At 39.4% G+C, this 20,531-nt stretch overlaps 1 protein-coding gene across 1 annotated transcript in view; it reads left to right on the forward strand.

The window, feature by feature from the left end:
• LOC136853170 (fibrocystin-L-like) overlaps nt 1-20,531 on the forward strand; it is an 88,251-nt gene that overhangs the window by 64,792 nt on the left and 2,928 nt on the right. Inside the window, 24 exon segments of the mRNA XM_067128505.1 lie at nt 102-220; nt 906-1,056; nt 1,583-1,716; nt 2,361-2,472; nt 2,746-2,919; nt 3,435-3,662; nt 4,534-4,701; nt 4,947-5,044; nt 5,569-5,691; nt 7,008-7,260; nt 7,872-8,091; nt 8,991-9,088; nt 10,292-10,441; nt 10,975-11,124; nt 12,467-12,615; nt 13,001-13,201; nt 13,642-13,908; nt 14,793-14,954; nt 15,659-15,913; nt 16,277-16,515; nt 17,385-17,517; nt 17,878-17,948; nt 19,052-19,188; nt 20,116-20,228. Coding sequence (XP_066984606.1) covers nt 102-220; nt 906-1,056; nt 1,583-1,716; nt 2,361-2,472; nt 2,746-2,919; nt 3,435-3,662; nt 4,534-4,701; nt 4,947-5,044; nt 5,569-5,691; nt 7,008-7,260; nt 7,872-8,091; nt 8,991-9,088; nt 10,292-10,441; nt 10,975-11,124; nt 12,467-12,615; nt 13,001-13,201; nt 13,642-13,908; nt 14,793-14,954; nt 15,659-15,913; nt 16,277-16,515; nt 17,385-17,517; nt 17,878-17,948; nt 19,052-19,188; nt 20,116-20,228 — 3,905 coding nt within the window.

The following is a 20,531-nucleotide window of genomic DNA, read 5'->3' on the forward strand; positions in this document are numbered from 1 at the left end:
AAATGTTATTGATTATTGTTGTTTACTGTAAATATACAAATGCTTTGTAGAAATCAGTTGCATGGGCTCTCCACTTGCTAAGGGATTCATATTGTTTCTAGGAATGTGGCTGATTGTGGATATTGCAACACCCCCTCTTGCCAGAGTCTACGTCTACGGTGCTATCGAATTTGAAGACACAATGGACCACACCTTCAGTGCTACCATCATTTACCTTCAGGTAAATGTTTAAGCTCGTTATGGATAAAGGCTTTTTTAGTTTAATGTAAAAGAAAACTATTATGGAGATGGCTATTTGTCTGTCCGTATGGACTTTTTCTGTCCGCTCTCAGATCTTGAAGACTACTGAGGCTAGAGGGCTGCAAGTTGGTATGTTGATCATCCACCCTCCAGTTATCAAACATAGCAAATTGCAGCCGTCTTTCCTCAGTAGTTTTTATTTTATTTAAGGTTAAATTTACCCATGATCGTGCATCTGGCATCACTATAGGTGCCAACAACACAGGCCGCCACTCGGGGACGCCCCGTATATTCTTTGATTTACCATACTGTTTTTATTACAAGTTTAGTTGATTCTAAGTATGATTAACAGCACAACAGTACACAAGAGAATATTTTATTTTATCACCGTTTATAGTTCATCTCTAGTCACCTTAAAAATATTTAAAATGCTTATTTCTTATGTAGGCAAGACAAAATCAAACAGACTGTACCAAGTCCACTAATGGCATGGAACGAGTGTATGCATATAATTAATCTATTAAAAATAATCGATACAGGTATATTCTGTGGAAGCTGGAATTTCAAGTCAAAAACCCCTTTGGTAGGCTTGTTCCGTATGAATAGGTTTCATCTTCTGTAGATTTAAATTTAATTAAAATAAAAATGAACTTTCAAAATTCCAGGGTGGCTCAGTCGTAGCAGGATTCTCGGAAGCTGCTCCATTCACCCACAACTTGAACATCGTCCTTCGTGGGTCACTCGACCCCTCTGACCCAGACAACGTGGATATGCCCATGCCCATGGGCGTTCCCAGCGTGGGATGGAAAGCAATTGGTAAGGAAAGCAAGAATTTGATTTGCTCAGCGCCATCTGTTTCTAGCTTCGTTGGGAATGAGTTTTTTAACATAATTTCAATGAGGTTTTGTCCTTTACGTGGAAAAGTTCTTCTTGTGGGAGACTGGTGGTTAGTCATGGTGAGGATGTTAAATTGTGTTCTTTTATAATTAGTTATGAGTTTTAGTGCCTATGTGCTGTGTCTTTCAAGATCATTAGTTTGTTTTATTTGATTAGTTATGAGTTTTAATGTTCTTGTGCTGTGTCCTTTAAGATCAGTAGCTCTGAATCTGTTGCAACATGAAGATAAAAGGCCCATAAAATACTATTTGAACGTTACAACATATATTTCAGGCACTTGTACCCCTGTTCACTGGTAAAATATGGACAGATGATGTGTTACAGGAGTGTATATATACAAATCTTTCCCTCTGAATCATATTCATGAGAATTTTTTTACTAATTATGAGCAAGGCATTGTCAGTCATAAGGGAATTCCATAATTGATGAACCCCGTCTTGATCAGGTGTATTCGGTCAGCTGACTCTCCATGGGCTGCATAGAGGCAGCACCTGGGTGAAGCTGGGTGCGACAGCAGCTGCAGGAGCTACACAAGTCACTCTGGCTGGAGCTGCAGATCCTTCTTGGGTTGGCAAGGAGGTATGAGTGTTTGTGTTGCAGTAGTCATAGTCATAACTCATGAGAGATGTTGTACACTACTCTGCGAAGATAGTCTGTACTTTTTGGCAAACCTGGAACTGTATGTCATTTTATTTCAGCAACAACTTTTCCTCAAACCTTCAGTAACTGTCTCCCTCATAACAAGTGATTTTCAAGTCTTCATTGTACAGTTCTCGAAAAGTACAGCTTTTTTCCCAGTTTGTTGATAACTTGTTCTCCCATGGGAACTCAGTTCCAAGCACCTGTCGTATGACTTCCATTGAGAATATAAATTTTGTAGGCCTGTTCTAGATTCATTTTCAGGAACTTTATTATGAGTTTCCTCCTCTGGTGCATCTCTTTACTGAATATGTACACCTATAATACTTAATGAGATTTGTTTATAAGTGTGTACCAGTTTTCAAGGCTCAATTCGTGTACTGTTTGATGATCCTCAAAGTCTTCTCTGAATAATTTTTACATTTATTCTTTGTACTTCATTGTGTTTTACTCCAGGGCCTTTCCTTTATCAATTAAAGGTTAAAACGGTAGGTGTATTATATTAAAATCCAGTGATGTGATGTATTGTGATGAACTCATAGTAAATTTCTCTGTGATCCGTTATTCTCTTCATTTTTCCAAAGGTGATGATAACCACTACCAGCAAAGAAGCTTTGGAGACGGAGATCAGGACAGTCACTGCTGTGTCTGGATCAACGCTGACTCTAAATACTGCCTTGGAATTCGAACATTTGGGTAAGGTTTCATTCTGCGTTGCGTGATGAGTATTCATAGCTATCTAGGCCTTTCATTCTGTGTTACATGTTGGCTGTTCATAGCTATCTAAGCCTTTCAGTATAATATTGTAATGCCATGACATTAATTCTGAGAATACCGAAGTGGGCCAAGATGTTAGTCTTATTTAAGATAAGAATTTAATGTAATCTACAGCAAGTAATCTTTATGGATAGGAACTGCTTGAAAGTTCAGTAGCTAAACATTAAAGTCTTACATTCTTTAACTTCTCAGGTGAAAGTTTCACATTAAGTGATGGTACTACCTCCTTCACCATGGCTGGAGAAGTAGGCATTCTCTCTCGCAACATCCGCATTGAAGGCAACGATTATCCTAATCTCCAGGAGGACAGTTTTGGTGGACGTATCGTCGTTTCAAAAATGAACGTGGACGGTGTTGAATATGTTGGTAAGTCTCTTGTTAACATGTCAATGGTGCGACGTTAGGTACATCAGTTTTTCAGTTTTCTGTAAAAGAAAACAATTGTGCCGGCTTTGTCTGTCCGTATGCACTATTTCTGTCCACACTCAGATCTTAAAAGCTACTGAGGCTAGAGGGCTACAAATTGGTATGTTGATCATCCACCCTCCAAATATCAAACATACCAAATTGCAGCCCTCTAGCCTCAGTACCTTTTATTTTATTTAAGGTTAAAGTTGGCCATAATCGTGTGTCTGGCAGCGATATAGGACAGGCCACCACCAGACCGTGGCTAAAGTTTAATGGGCCGTGGCTCATACAGCATTACTGTATACCGAGACCGCAGAAAGATAGATCCATTTTCGGTGGCCTTGATTATACGCTGCGCAGAAAACTCGATTGCGCCGAAGAAACTCCGGCCCATTTTTTACTTGTTGAAGTTTATACTTGACCAGAAAAGAAAAGAGATTCTCCTGTAAGATGTTTCTCAATGCCCCTTCCAGGTCAAGTCCAACTCAGCAACGTGGAACTGAAAAACATGGGACAGGAGGGCTTCACTGACGTCGACGATCCCAGGTACTCTCTTGCATTCGTCGGATTGGATGTTGACGATGGTTCCAACTACGTCAAGAGGTGTTCATTCAACAAGAACTACAACACTGCTGTGGGAATGTTCGGCACGGATAATGTCACCATTGAGGATAACGTTATCTACCACACTGTCGGAGCTTGTAAGTGTATTTATGGTTGGCAGAGTAGGGATTTTCTTATAAAAATCTATTCTTGCAAAGTGAATTGAACTGAATATAGAGTTTAGCCCAAAGGCCAGGTACTGGGACTCATGAGGTTATTCAGCACTGGAAAGGAAATTGAGAGTAGGCAGGACTGAAAGGTGTAACAGGAGGAAAACCTCAAAGCAGTTGCACTATGAAACATTTGTTGAGAGAGGGTGGATAGCGAGATGGAAGAAAGATAATTCTTGCAAGGTGATGTATATCTTTCCAATGTGTCTCATGTATTTGCAAGCAGGACATTTTGGGGTTGTCAGAGTTGGGATTTTTTATAATTTCTCAATATTTTATCCTTTTAAAGAGGATTTGACTCTTATAATACAAAGTGCATCATTCATATTTTACATTTACTGGATTCATAAGCCTGGTTGACTCTCCAACTGGTTTTATTGCTCTTTCTAAGCTTGATAAATATTGAGCTAATTCTGACCTGGGAGGGGTTCTATATGGATTGCATACCACATATTGAAAGTAATACCTACAGTATACAGTACTGTATACTGTAGGTATTACTTAAGTGTCTTTGCAGAGTCCCTTTGGCCCCTAGCTGCAACCTTTTCCATTCCTTGTACTGTACCTCCATTCATATTCTCTGCCTTCCATCTGACTTTCCACCCTTTCTAACAATTATTTTATAGTGCAGCTGCGAGGCTTTCCTCCTGTTACACCTTTCAAACCTCCTTACTGTCAATTTTCTTTCAGCACTGAATGACTTCGTAGGTCCCAGCGCTTGGCCTTTGGCCTAAATTCTATATTTTATTCCATTCCACATAACCGAAATGGTACTTACCAAAAACGCCAACTTCTCTAGGTATCAGGGATGACAGTTCTGACAACACCTACCGAGGTAACCTTCTGTCGGTGATGCTCTTCCCTGGCACCTACAACGGCCGCTTTGAGGATCAGAATTTGGACTGGTTCGGTGCATTCTCGCTCAACAAGGCAACGGATGTCGTTCTTGAAAACAACGTCGTCGCTGGTACGTAGCCTGGCTTCTACTGATAGCTGAAAAGTCGTGTTTGATGCTTTGTAAATTCGAAGAATGTTAACAGGGCATTACTGCTAGTTTTGACTTGAAAGGGATTCTCTTTCTGTTCACTGTTCACTGTAATCATGAGTTATTAAATACTCCCAATTTACTTGCTTCTTTATATTTGATATAGGTTCTTCATTGTCTGTATGTTTGGAATTATGAATCAGTGTGGCATTATAATACTTGTACAGGGTCTGAACAAGCTGGCTACCAGACATTTGGAGAGCTGTGTGAAGACGCAACCCTCTGGCAAAACAATGAGGTTCATGGTGCAATCTTTGGTGTCATGGTAAGTGTCGATATTACCGTCTGTAGTAAATTATTTTATTTATGGTATATGAATATTTATGATTGGGAATGATTTTTTGCAGTTGTTTGCAGTAACTGTTTTAAGAGCTTCAGGTAATGTTCCATTGCATTCCTGCAAGCAAGTTACTTGACAGTAATTACTGCAAGAGTGTGAAAAATGCTAGTGCTAATCTGCAATGTTTTATTATTAAAAGCTCTTTGCAATGAGTAACGAAAATAACTTTGTGCAACTTGATAAATGTGTCAGTAAAAGCCCCAGACTTCGTACTTGACCCACAGAAGAGGCGAAATAAGAGAAATTCTTACCTAATTCCAAAGCTACGAGTTTCCTCTAAACCTAATTTCAGTCAGTTGAGAATATACTTTAGATGTTCACTAATGACATTCGCCTGCAGGGTTTATTTATACTTTCTCTCTTCTAATATTTACTGTTAGAATCGTATCTTTACCTGTTGAGTCTTAGAACTCTCACGGCTAATGAAATGGTTCATATTTCTTGACCAGATCTGGCGTAAAGGTTCAGGAGCGCCTGCTGATGAATGTAGACGCATCAGCAACGTCTATGCTTGGAGAGTTTGGGACACTGCCTTCTACATGCAACACTACACAAGCTTCTTGCTGAGCAATGTACGTTGCGCCTTGATTTTGTCATTATTATTATTATTATTATTATTATTATTATTATTATTATTATTATTATTATTATTATTATTATTATTATTATATTCAGCAGATGAAACCTATTCATACGGAACAAGCCCACCAAAGGGGCCACTGACTTGAAATTCAAGCTTCCTAAAGAATATTAAGGTGTTCATTAGGAAGAATTAAGAGGAAGTAAAGGGAAATACAGAATGAAGAGATCCCACTTATTAAATAGGACAAAAATAAATTCATATATATTAATAAATAAACAAAAATGTATTAAAATGCAAGAAGAATAGTATTATGGTAGTAATGCATTGCATTTTTGCTTGAACTTCTGAAGAAGTTGCAACTGCACGACATCTTCAGTAGGGAAGCTGTTCCACAGTCCAATGGCGTGAGGAATAAAGGACCTCTGGAACTGAGTAGATAAATATATAATGGATAAATCGAATTTATACATTTAGTATTTGAAGTGCTTTTTTTGGAATTTTATTTCATCTTAAATAAATGTTTGGTAATGAATTACAATTTTAGTCAATAGTTATTTTTTACTTAAAGATCTTACATTTGAATTCCATCTAAGTTGATGTAAAATCCGTCCTCTTTCCACTTTATTCTTTATTGCTGTCTCTTTTGTTATTCGATATTTGTGGATCATGGCCTGGAACACTAATACATTGTCAAGATGAGAAAAGAATCATTTTACTGAATATTTGTTGCGTTTCTAAATGAATTTCTATAGATGTGGAGCGTTGATTAAGAATCTGAAGTCATGCTCATACATCCCTAATTATAAATTCGTATTTGTCCTCACCAGTCAGGACATTAAATTTCCTGGAGTAAATTGTGCAGCTCACGAAGGCCAGTGGTCGAATAACGTCAATTTCTTGCAAAATATTTGCCTTTAAACAATTCTATGGTATTCCTTTGAGAAACAAGAATATAACCCTTTTACAGTAGGTCGTGGCTGATGTCTTTGAAACAACAGTACAGTCACCACCATCCTACTTACAAATGAACTACGTTCCAGACGGCCGTTGTATGTTGAATTGTTCGTAAGTTTGGTACTGTACTCTTCATGCCTAGTTAAGTACAGTATTATATAAAATCAATAGAGTACTGTACGTTTTTTCGTCCTAAAACACAATACACTGTACGTGCAGAACAAAGGGGACCGCTCTGGACACAGTTTGAATTAGCGATCCCGTTTGTTCGTATCTCTGAACGTTCGTAAGTTGAATGTTCGTAAGTAGGGTGGTGTCTGTATCTTGAATAATGATTCATTCTGTTCACAGGTAAAAGTCGTTGACTCCAGAGTAGGCGCCGTTCAAATCATCTACGCCCCACCTTCCCTGACTCACCAGTTCATAGACAAGACTGCCGTGACCGAGAACTCGGTCTTCGTCGGAGCCTCGCCGTTCCACACCTGCGCCTACCAAGAGTCGAATCCAGCCATCTACGAATTCCAGTCGAAACACCTCTGGTCAGGAGGAATCAACGGAGGGCATTCCGGAATCGTCTTCGCCTCCTTCGTTTCTTCGACGAACAGTGAGGATGAGATTCTTCGAGGATTCCACGGCGCTTTGGACTTCTCCTCCAGTTTCCGTTTCTTCTTCATCCAGTTTCTTGTCTTACTCTTGTCTTATTCTTTCTCTTCGTGCTTTCGGGCATGGGCTAGTTGTGGGCATTAGGGTACGCCCATTTATGGGCCTCTGTGTTAAGTACAGATAACCCTAACCTCTATTTAAAGCCCTTGTCTCAGTCGAATCATTTAAACTTGAAGCTTCTGTGTCATGATTTTGTACACTCCATAATTCTCTTTTGATATGATAGATGATCTGATATACATAAAAATATCTTGAATGACAACTATTTTTAATATAGTGAATGTTTTGATGTTAATGAGAACATAGCCTTGTAAACTCCCTTGATTAAATAGCTTAGAGGTCATATCATAGCATTAATGTGATTTGGTTTCGACTGTATATTGTGTCATCTCTCAGAATTTAAAGGATAATATATGTGGCATTGCCCCATTTACATTTAATTTGTAGCCTTTTGTGTCACATAGAAGCAACCCAAAACGTTAACAGAATATTACAGTGTTTGAAAAGAAAGAGAAAAAGCTGAATAACAAAAATACATTCATTTCTTAACAGTGGCACCGAAGCACGCTTTCTCCGACGCTGACAGCTACCCTGCCCTGCACGGAGGCATGTTCGTCAGGGACACCGTCTTTGCTAATTATGGCACCAGATCTTGCGGAACTGATGTGGCCCTCATAACAAATCCTACAGGGGACGACGGAATCCACCCCATTTTCACCAGTGGCCTCACATTCATCAACACGGCTTCTGATCATTACATGTTCATGCAAGAGTAAGGGGAGATTTGTTTTCATTATACAGGCAGTCCCTGGGATACGGCGCAGGTTTCGTTCTAGTGGCGTGCCGTAAGTCAGAAACCTCCATAACTCGGAACGTCAGTCCCTGGGTTAAGGCAGGGATTCTGTTCCAGTGGCATGCTGTAAGTCAGAAAACACCGTAACTTGGAACATAAGCGCCGTGATCCTAGTTATGACACCGTAATCCAAGTTGTGGCACTGTAATTTTAGAGTTAAGGTGCCATAACCTGGAACCGATTTTTTCATGAATACATTTGAAAAAAAAGCACCATAAGTAAGGAACACCGTGAGTCGAAATCGCTGTAGCCCAGGGACTACCTATATATATTTTTATGGATTTCACGTAGTTGCTTATCTCTATAGGGGGTTAGTGCCATCAGTGCAACTCACGCGGTGCAGGCATTGCTCGAAATTATTCACAATGTCCCTTCCATGGCCCCCAGCTGCAACCCCTTTCATTTCTTTTGCTGTACCTTCCTCCATATTATCTTTCTACCTTCCTCCTGAATGTCCTTATCTTTTTTTCATCTTCCTTTTCACCCTCTTTCCTGACAAATTGTTTCATAGAATTACTGAAAATTTTCTTGGTAGCAACAGCATCTTAATCCAGGTGTTCCTCCTGTTTGCTCGGTAATGTTCCTTGTTTCTGGAACAGCAGTGGTATGCTAGTGGCAGTTGGTTGTTACTGATCAATTTCCTTTTCAGCACTGAATGTCCTCAGGCTCGTGCTGGTAAGGGTCCTTTAGATTTGTTGTAAATTTTATAATCCAATTCCATATAACTATATAACTATAAACTTTCAGTGATTTTTTTAAATAACCTGCTGGAGAAAGGATGTTGCGTAAAACTAAAGTTTTATTTTCTTCTCCAACAGACCAAATCTCGCCCGCGTAAATCCGTCCGATTGTGTCGATATGGACTGCGATGGTCTCAAGAAGATTGTGGTAACAGATTTGGATGGCACCCTTCTTGGTAAGCATTTTAAACAGATGCTTTCTGTTTTCCCTGGTCTTAGTTTTTTCTTGTTTCGTCAGTGCAGTTAAATGCTTTATGAATGTTGTTCCTTCAGCACAAAATTTTATTGAATTATTAAAAATCAAGTTTCTTTAGTGTAATCACTTTAAACGCTTTTTTCTTAATTCTTCTTCTTCAGAATAACACTTGGTGTTATCATTTGCTGACTCTTGATCGTAATTAAGTTTTATCATTTGCTGACTCTTGATCGTAATTAAGTTTTATCATTTGCTGACTCTTGATCGTAATTAAGTTTTATTATTTGCTGACTCTTGATCGTAATTAAATTATTTGATTGTCATTTATATTCCTTCCTAAATGAATGACTAGTTCGATTATTTTCCGTTCCTTCAATGTAATTGCACTTTGCTAACCCTTCTTCACCATAGATATTTTCTTTTATTATTTCAAAGTCCTTCAACATAGTTGCATGATTTGCATGATCTCGTAGCCCTATTAAGATGGATTCTTTTTCCTAGTCCCTCAAAATAATTTGATGTTTTATTGTCTGTCCTTCTAAATGCACGTTTGTATTGGCCCTTCAAAAGTATCTCTGACTTGTTTTAACTGTTGAACGCTGACATGCAAAATGTACAGAGGTATTGTCCTCAGCAGTTACTCATAAGTTGATATATAAAGTCTTGTAACTGCATTGAAACGTTCTTCCCAAGCTGAATAGCCTCAGTTCTGTATAGAGCCAGACTGAACAAGACTTCTTCTTCTTGTTAATTTTCTGTAAAAGAAAACTATCGTGCCGGGTTTGTTTGTCCGTCCGCACGTTTTCTGTCCGCCCTCAGATCTTAAAAACTACCGAGGCTGGAGAGCTGGAAATTGGTATGTTGATCATCCACCATTCAATCATCAAACATACCAAATTGCAGCCCTCAAGCCCCAGTAGTTTTTATTTTATTTAAAGTTAAAGTTGGCCATAATCGTGCTTCTGGCAACGATATAGGACATGCCACCACCAGGCCGTGGTTAAAGTTTCATGGGCCACGGCTCATACAGCATTATACCAAGACCACCGAAAGATAGAGCTATTTTCGGTGGCCTTGATTACACATTGTGCAGAAAACTCGATTTTTTACTTGTTTTTCATTGAATTGGCTTTATGCCAGCGCAGGCTCTTGCTTCAAACCAGACTTCCCTTCCTCTCTTCAGGCTCTGCCGACGCCACGGCAACGTCCATGGCAGAATTTGAATGGGACGGCGACCGATCACGTGGTGTGGGTGACTACAGGATCCCCGTGGCTCTGAAGCAAAATCCTGATGGGTCTCAGATCCCTGCCAGTGCTAAGTTCCCCAACAAAGGTAAAATATCGTAAAATTAAGAATTTTTCAAACTTCAGGCTTTGCAATGCCTTTAATGTTATTTGCAGATCGCTCTGGGTTAATAATTAGTTTTGCTCTTAGTGATGTAAATTGTGTGTGGTATTATTATCAGGTAGGACCTCTGAAATGTTAGGAGTAAGTCCATCTTGCTTTTAATTGGTTAGGTTGTATATTCTAATGACATTGTTGTTGAATTTGAGCACTGTATAAAATGGCCACTTAACTCATTGATTCTGTTCACTCAGTATAAAATGGCCACTTAACTCTCAGATTCTGTTCACTCTGTATGAAATGGCTGCTTAACCCTTTGATTCTGTTCACTCTATACAAAATGGCTACTTAACTCTTTGATTGTATTCACTCTAAATCAAGTACCCTAGAACCATATTGAATATGAATCACATTACAAACGAGTGTTGATTCTGTACCAAGTTCCAGTTTACCAAGAGGATCCATAGCATCCCAGATTACCAATGAGACCCATTTTCAAACTTCTCCAAAACTTCTCTCAGGAATCGTGCGCGATGGCTCCTGCTCCTTCGTGACTGCATGGCGTGCGTGGAAGTGCACCTCGCTGAGACATCGCATGATGATCATTGAGAGCATGGACAGTGATACAGAGATCCGACGTCTGTCCCCCATTGCTCTGATTGCCAATCCAGGTAAAGCTCGTTGCCAGTACAGGTGAAGCTCTCATTTCTTAGTAACTCAATGCTAATCAGCTGGTCTCTGGTGTAATGGCTAGTGTCTTGGTATGCCACTCAGATGTCATGAGTTCGTGCCTCCTCCAGGGCGATGAAAAATCACTGGCTCTGCATCATGATCAGTTACTGACGCGGTGTGGGGTCTGCAGTGGGAGGTTGAAACCAATGTATTCTTTGGAAGCTTGAATCTCAAGTCATTGGCGCCTTCGGTGGGCTTGTTCCATACGAATAGGTTTCATCTACTGAATATAAAAAAAAGTCAAATTGATGATTTTAATCTAGATCACTGATAATTATAAGATTCTGAGTAGCAGTCCCAGTAAAGCTCTTATAATTTGTAATTAGAGTAAAATAGAAAGGTAGAACCTTGGTAATTCAGTGAAAGTTTGGTTTACTAAGGTAACTCCCTTATTAACCCAAAGATCTTTGTCAGACATCGAATTGAATTGAATATAGTTTAGAGCAAAAGGCCAAGTCAGGTGGGACCAAACAGGTCATTCAGTCGCTGGAATCATAAGTCAGATTTGGTGAGGTCTGAAAGGTGTATCAGGAAGAAATTAGCAGTTAGACGATTTGTTAAGGAGAGTGGATTTTGAGATGGAAGAAAGAATATGAATGGAGTGAAACTGAAAACTAGGAATGAAAAGGTTGCAGCTAGGAATAAATTATACGCTGCATTTTTGGGAACCACTATTAATGCCTACAGTGCAAACAGGAAGGTTCAACGACAGCTTTGGAATTAACCCCTCATGAGGTTTTATCAGAGATTATTCTGCCAGATTATTAGTCGATATACAAGGTTAGCGTTTATTATTAAAAAGGTTAGTGCATGAGTCTTAAAATGAAACCAATCAGTTACTATTCTGTGCTGTTTAGTTTTGAATTTTAGGTTCTACATTTCACCATCTTATCTTTAAATATATGTACACATACATAACTGGATTTTTCCCCTTTATTGTTATTATTATAATTATTATTCAGAAGATGAACCCTATTCATATGGAACAAGCCCACCAAAGGGGCCACTGACTTGAAATTCAAGCTTCCAAAGAATATAATGTTCATTAGGAAGAAGTAAGTGGAGGTAAAGGGAAATACAGAAAGAAGAGATCCCACTCATTAAAAATAGTAAATTAATATATTAATAAATAGATAAAAATGTATTAAAACTGCTTTCATCTGGCTCAAGCGGTTTCTTCTCTCTTACCCGTTTCATGATTGTCCCCCACGAGCTTGGACTAGGTGTAGGCCTCTGAAAATAAACTAAGACGGTTTTTGTAACCTCCTGCGTTCATTTCAGGTACCAGTGGGTACGTGGACCTTCTTAACGGACCCATGGACCGAGGATGGTGCTTCGGCTACACGTGTCAGGAGAGAATCTCGACCTTCTACTCAATTGTTGCCTCTGGCTATACTTATGAAATGGCTATGACCAGCACTCCACCTCAGGTATCTGTCGGTTTATTTTGACTTTTTTGTTTGTATTCGAGTGTTGATTTATCTGTTTTTACATAATTCATTTTGCTTCAAGAATGAGGTGGCCCGCGAGAACTTATAAGTAGGGTACTCTGACTCACACACATGCAGACGCATACATGAGCACAATTGCACACACTTGCATGAACACACACACACATATATATTCATACTATGTTTATATTCGTTGTTAAACTGTGGTCCATGAAAACCCAATGAATTCGGAAAAAATTAATAGTCAGTTCTGTATTTGTTGTATAACTTCTGCATCAAGGCTGTAGCGGCTGTGCAGAAAACTCGATTGCGTCGAAGAAAATTCAGTGCATTTTTTACTAGTTTTTATTTGTCTCACCAACAGGTCTTGCGCTTCCACCTGCTGCATTCAGACCCCAGTGAGACAGTGCTGCTCCGCATCTTCTTCCCCAAGATGCAGCGTTACGACGTCTATGTGGACGACACCTTGGTCAAACCCACCAACATTGACCTGTCCTCCACTGCCTATAAGCTGTTGCCTGTTGATCCCAACAATCCCCAAGCATTCTACCCTACGCACAGTGACGTATGTTTATTCATGGCTCTGGTTTCACTATACACAATGAGCATAATGATTATATAAATATATATAGATACTGCAGTTATATACACCCTGCAGTGGATATCCAGTACAACTTGATTTGCACATAGGTTCCTTGCAGTGTCACCTTTGGCCCCATGTGTATTAGTTTCTGCATTTCAGTAAAGATTAAATCCTTCAGGCAAACCCTGGTATCCTCTTATCTATCAATGTGTGTGTGTATACGTGGGTGCTTGTGTATACACTGTATATTTAAATCTGTATATATGTTTGTACAGCCCTAAAGTAACAGTCTGATAAGAAAGCAACAAGAATACTAGGCATTTGAAGGAGCACAGTGATTGCACATACCTTTTACCAATGAAATTTGACCGTTACTGATCATCTGAGCTTGGCCGCGCTAACAAAACCCCTCTGTCCAACAGCCCGTGGGATCCAACTTCTTGGAGAGGTCCCGGAAGATGCTGCACGTGCTCCTGAAGGGAGGCCACATGGTCCAAATCAAGACGAGGCCCATGGTTGTCCTGAACACCGGAGCGGTCGTGAGCGAATCGGACTTCTACGAGGAGAATCTGGTGGCCAACGTGGCCGCCATGTTGGGCATTTCCCCGGACAACATCGTCGTCACCAACATAGTCCGGGAGAACAGGCGGAGGCGCAAGAGGCAGACCACCGTGTCCTTCACAGCTACTGTAATTATGCCTGTCTTCTTCTTCTTCTTCTTCTTCTTCTTCTTCTTCCCTTTACAGTATCGCTTGCGTTTATGTCCTGGTTTCGCTGCACGTTTCAGTAGTTTAGATTTTTTGGCAATGTTTAGCTCGTGTTCGCTCCCCTTCTTGTATCTGGGCTTAACCTAGAATCAGCATATGTTGTTGATGTTGTTGGTGTTGGTTCTAGACATGCCAGTTGAAATGTATTGTGGGTATCCCCATCACAAAACAAGTAATCATTCATGACTGCACTTTAATAAAGAGAAGAACTTGAGAACAAAACACAATAATGTACTATTTTAAATTTTTACTCATTTAAACGTTTCAACTCTCACCAAGTGTCATTTTCAAAATGAATAAAAAGACAGAAAATATCAACTCATAAAGTCATGGGAGAATGCAGTAGTATTCTTAAATGTTATGAAAAAAAACAATGATGCATGAAAAGGACAGTTAGAGGAAGCTGTATTTTCATTAAATACAAAAGGAATGAACTTTGCTGTACATTTGCAGTTCCAGTATATTTTGGGCTATTCAGCCAGTGGAAATATGTATTCTATTCAGGCAATACATCAACTGCAAAGTTCATATTCATTGATTATCCAGTGAACACATTAGAAGTACTTTGGGTTATTCAGTTAACACTTCAAAGTCAGTATCATTAAATGTTAGGCTATTCAGTCAGTAACAAAACTGCAGCATTAAGATATACAGTAAATACTAAAGCTGTAATGTCATCATGCACCTGGCTGTGAATTAACTCTCCAGACTACATTGTCATGAAGATAGCTGTTCATTTCCAACCCTTCTTTTCTCCGCCACGAAGTCTCTCTTTATTTCCAACTCCTCTTTTCTTCACCATGCAGTTCGAAGTCTCCAGCACCCCAACGACAACAGCCACTGGTACTGACAGCGCCTCAACTGGACAGGTCCTCTCCTATGACCAGCTGTCGCACTCAGTCGCTAACCTAGTGAATTCATTCCAGGGAGACTGCCCTACTTGCTCCATGAATATGTTGTCACTCGAGGTAAGATTGTTGTTTGGGGCTTGTAAAGCAGGCTCAGATGAAAGGAGCAATAGGAAGAGTAGAATCTTTTATCATGGGGCCGATGGGAAGGCATTCAAGTGCTGTCATCGAGTGTAGGTCGAAGGGGAATTGGAGACAGAAAGGAAGAAGGACAAGGCAGGAATAGGAGTGAGTTTTGGCTCTGGAAGAGGTGATTAGAGTTGACTCCTTAGAAAAACAGAAGGGTGGAAACCCAGAGTTATTTCAGTCACTATTAGAGGAACAGCTGACCTCATCGCCGTAAATACACTTCCATTCACAGGTTTATATATCATCATAAACACTAGATAACCAACTCTTGTTTTTAATTGATAAGTTTACTGAACGGGTAAATGGCAGGTCAAGAACTTGGCAGAACGAATTTTCTTAAGGTCATAGATTAAGTAAGATGCCAATACGAGTTTAAAGTTAGGTGTGACAGTCATTAGGTTCATAAGTCAATGAAGCTGTAGAGAGTAGATACATCAAAAGAATAATCACTTCTTTGGTCATAAATGCAAAGAAACAAGTTTACCTCTTTTGAAAGTCCTTAGGTACACCTTAGTACAAGCATCGATTAGGTCAGAGTTATGATTAAGCAACATTATTATGTATACCTTAGATGCAGCTATACAACACTGTAGTTGAGGCCCTGAGCTTAATGCAACAACAATTCCATTTTGCAGGTTGAAGATCCTATCCCACCTCCAGAGCCAGCAGGGGAACCTGCAAGTGAAGAATTTGGCTCTGTTGTCGTGGAAGGTGGCCAGCTGTACAGCAATGTTAAGCAGGAGGAAGAGAATGCCAAGCTCAACCAGAGTCTACAGGCAACTGTATACGAAGAACCCAGTGGATCGACAGTAGAAGAAGGCATCCCCGTGGATAATGTTGCATTCACACCCTTCGCTGTTCAACCCATCATTACTGTCCAGACGAGCGACGTAAGTGCTGCTGTGGGACTTTTTTCATTATTTTTCTTTGGCAAAAGCTATAAAAGGCTCTGACTAGCATATTGATGGAAATTGTTAACTGACAGTGTCAGATATGACTCAGACCTAGATAGATTGCTCATGCTCTTAAAGTAATGTGCCTAAGCCTTCAACGTGCTTATCTTAAAGTGAAGTGACTCACTTCTCACCATTAAATATGTTGCCCATGCCTTGTGCCTTATATTTTTGCAAAGGATTTTTATTCTTTAGAAGCTTGAAAGTGCATGTCTGCTAATAAAAGTAATAAAAGCAGTATACATATGCACATTGAAGCGTACAGTAATTGAAACATTCCATACGTTATGATGAACACAGGGAGGTGATATAGAAGACCTTGGCTATGCTAGTGAACCGTGGGAATTCCAAGCTGTCCTCAGCGGGGGACCCCCTGGTGCCGTGCTTATGGGAACGACCATTGTCCCATACAGGGACGGGTCTGCCAACTTCACCAACTTGTCAGTTAATCGAGCCGGTGAAGGTTACACTCTGTCCTTTGTCGTCGCTTACCCGGGCACAGTAGCTGGTCTGAATACCGGACTTGATTACACTTTCCGGTAAGAATGAGAATTTTGTATGTAATGTTGCCTATGTGATTCATAGCATCTGTTATGCTGAAAATCATCTTTCTTCTTGAATACTTACTGGTTTACTAGTGTTTATTGTATTAAATTATGAGCCACGCAGGAAAACATTTTAATAACTAATACAAGAATGGGCATGATGCCAGTGATGCTGATAATTGCAGTAATCATGTTGATAATGACACTTATAACAAGTAATAAAATGCTGTGTTAAACCCAGTTTAACAATAAAGATATTATTGTAGTTACTGTAAATCAGTGATCCTGTACTTTCATTCATCAGGATAATTTCACTAATAATTATTGTTGTGTTATGTTAGACAAACTCAGCCACTTATTCTTCTGGCATATTTTGCTTCATTGTCACCCTTCTCTCTCAAAGTAGACCCTTAAGGTCCCTTGCAGTGTATAAGCACTGCCCTTTTTATGGATGGTGTTGTGAGCAGCATAGACATACATCCTATGTACAGGCAGATTTAATTGTTTATGTCCCTAGTACAATCTGATCCAAAAGTCTGCATCCTCATGTACTGTCAGATTTAGTCGTCCCTATCACGGGTAACAGCCCAGTTAAAAAATCTGCATCTTTATTTAGTCAGATCCAAAAGTCAGCATCCTTATGTACCGTCAGACGCAGAAGTCCAACAACATTGACACATGTAGGTGAACCTAGCACAACTCTCTGTGTCGTGAAAGTAATAACAGCCGGGTGTCGGGGAACTTTTGATTTTGACGCTGCCAGTGAATGCTTTGCTCAAACCCACAGGAAAACTAGTGCTAACGTTGGCTTTGGTACCAGTAGACTTCTCTGATTCTTCAAGTCATGTTACGTTAAATTTCAGAACTGCCCAGAAACCTGTTTCGCTGAGGATTGTATCCCAACCTGCCTTCGTTAATGCCAGGACAGACTTTTACTTGGATTTCGTTCTCTACGATGAGGACGCTGGCATGCCAGTTGATCCCGCACTGTTGGCCGTAAGTTGTACTAATTTCATTCACCCCTTTTGTTTGTGATTGGGTTGATGGTATCATATCAGACTAAGTTTACATACCATCTACAGTTGTTTTGAGAAAATATGTCATCCTTTTTTTGCTTTATTGATATTGTTCCATGGATTTGGTGTTAAAATACAGCTACCACAACTAATGTTAATCAGTCGATTATGTTACGAGGGAGTTACAGAGGTTCAGCAATTAACCACTACTACTGTGCTGCCTATGTCAATTAGTTGGTAATTTTAAGAGGTATCCTCTAAGATTTAGCACATAAGTACTACCACTGCTGGTAGGGATAGTCACATTAATGACTTTATTAAATTCCACGTCCCTATGCAGGGCCAAACACTAAAAGGAAAGATCCAAATAACCAACAAGAGGAAGGATGGTAAACTGCTCGGGAACACAAAGTAAGTTTACAAGATTTATTATTCTCTTAACATAAATTCCTCAAAGGAGAACCTCTGTTGCTTGGAAGTGTAGTTACACTATCTTCAAGTTCCATGATTTATCAGTAAGATGAGCTGTATTAAATTTACTATAACTTATAACTTTACATGGATTAACCTGAAACTTGTATGTGTATAACTTTGTTGTGTTGCTCTCAGGTTTAGCTAAAATATTCTTAGCATGAAATGTGTTTTAGTATTATCTACATTTTTTCTGCCTTATATCCGTTATCCTATACTTTGTTCATTTGTATTGTGGTTAAAAAGTACCATATAATCCATTGTTAAGTTGCTTCATTAAGGGAAATATAATCATTGTCCCATCCTAAAAAATATTTTTTTTTACACTGATACCCACTCAGCTCAGTAACTACCTAGAACAAGATTTGACCCACCTTTCTACTTCTCTGCTCTAAGAGTAAGACCCCATGGCTTTCTTAATGTAGAACAACTACGTACCTTGCCTGTGACTGCCAAAAACTGGGTCTTACCCCTGTAACAACTTTAAGTCAGATCTTATTCTATCCTGTAATTAGCACAAGTAAGAATTTGACCTTCCTTGAAGCTCAGTCTTTCTTGAGACAAATTTTCTTAGACCTGCCCACAGACACCCACAATTCACTGCTATGAGTTGCCCCTCATAACATGAAGAGATTCCACCACAGAATTATAGAAGCAGTTAGACATATAGAGTGGATGTACATCAATAGTGGTACAATTGTTGTAGGCCTATTACAGGATTGTCCCTTAGCAGTTCATTACAGTCCATCCACAGTTTGTTGTAGAGTTAAAGTTAATTTCTAACAATCTACAGTGGTGGCAGACAATCTTATGACTATTTCAGAAAAACCAGAGAGCTTTAGCCATATGTGGTGCCTGCTTTGATATACCAAACTGTCACAGAAAATACTGAGGAGACTATTGCAGATGTATCCTTTACCATTTTATTTTAATCAAGATGGGTAGTAGTTTTCAATTTTAAAGCTTTCATTTACCAAAGGGGGCATCTAGTCTATGCTTTTCAAGTGATCTGATTTCAACACTTATATCCTCAATCATTTAAGGTTCACCTTGACCGATGGGGACATCTCCCAGTTTACACTTGGTCCGTTCCAAATTACTGTTGCCGAACCGAATTACCGACTGCAGACCAAAATCGAGGTTATGCCAGCGGGATGGAGCGAAGCCGTCAAGACTGATGGTATGTATTATCTTTTCATTTAGAGATCAGTTAGAAACTAAACAAAGAAAAGCAAGCTGAGGTTTTTTAAGAAATTGGACATTTTATAATATTAACCAGAATATTAAGATAAACTGACCAAAAATATTTTATCACTGTACTAAATTTGCAGTGGACCCCCACTTTTCCGCGCTTCACCCTGTCACAGACTTTTGTGGAACATCTTTCACTTTTACGCAGGAACTTTCACCAGTTCACTTTTTTTCATATTAAATTAGGCAGTGAACTGTTAAAATGGGCAGTTATAAGCGTTTGAGTTTGAGGGGTACTGGGTATTTGGCAGTTATAAAAGTTTTTAGAGGGGATTTTGCATTTTCACGGATTTTGCATTTCTGTGGTGGGTTCTGGAACCTATCCCCACGAAAAAAATTGGGGAGCACTTTAATACAAAAATGCCAGAAGTTAAGGAAGTACTGGATAAAGTAATCTTCAAGAGAAATCGGCTAAATATGTTTGACCAGTTGTGCCAAAGCCTACGAAAATATACCAAAAGACCCTGTAAACTTCAGGCCATGCATTGCCTTGATAAAAATAATCTAATGAGAGTAAGTGAAAACTAGATAAGCCACAAATAATTTTTTAAGCAAAATATAGACAAAATACAGTGACCTGTCCCCTCCTAAGTTTCTGTGTCGTCAAGTACTCCTGTCACGTGGAATAACTGATCACTCTGAATTGGCTTTCTCGAAAATTTAAGCCGAGCAAACTTACCATAGTCCATTTTTATGCCTTTAAAGTATTTGATCATTAAAGTATGATACAGTAGTCACTGTAAAATAAAAATATCCAGCTATACTCTATATTTCAATGCAGATTCAAAATGCTTTGCTATATTTATTGATATCTTAAAATCACATGTAAGACTAACGAACCTGACTTTCCCCTCAGCTTTCTCAGTCCTGCCACAAGATCTGGTCATCCCTGACGACGCCATAACCAAGAGGATATCCATGAAGGGAATGTGGGGCAAAGGCAAGGTCGTGAAAGGAAGCGAGCAAGAGGTAAGTAAGGTTGTGTCAATTTACAATACTCACAACAGAAGCCATGCTGCTTTGGAAGACATCTCCCATTTGTGATTTTCAGAGCATATCTAGGTGATATATCTATCTTTCCTTTAGCTATACGTGCCTGCTTTCCCATCCCACCCCCTCCAAAAAATGGAGGAAGGGAAAAGGATATTGAAAACAATGGGACATTGTGTTTAGCACTAGCCCCTTGGGGATCAAAGTATTGTATAGACCCATTTCTGTATTGTGTGGTCGACAAATTATAATCATAAACGATATCTTTGATCCCCAAGGGCT

The sequence above is a fragment of the Macrobrachium rosenbergii genome, chromosome 26 (genome assembly GCF_040412425.1).
Source record: "Macrobrachium rosenbergii isolate ZJJX-2024 chromosome 26, ASM4041242v1, whole genome shotgun sequence".
Classification (NCBI taxonomy): Eukaryota; Metazoa; Arthropoda; class Malacostraca; order Decapoda; family Palaemonidae; genus Macrobrachium; species Macrobrachium rosenbergii.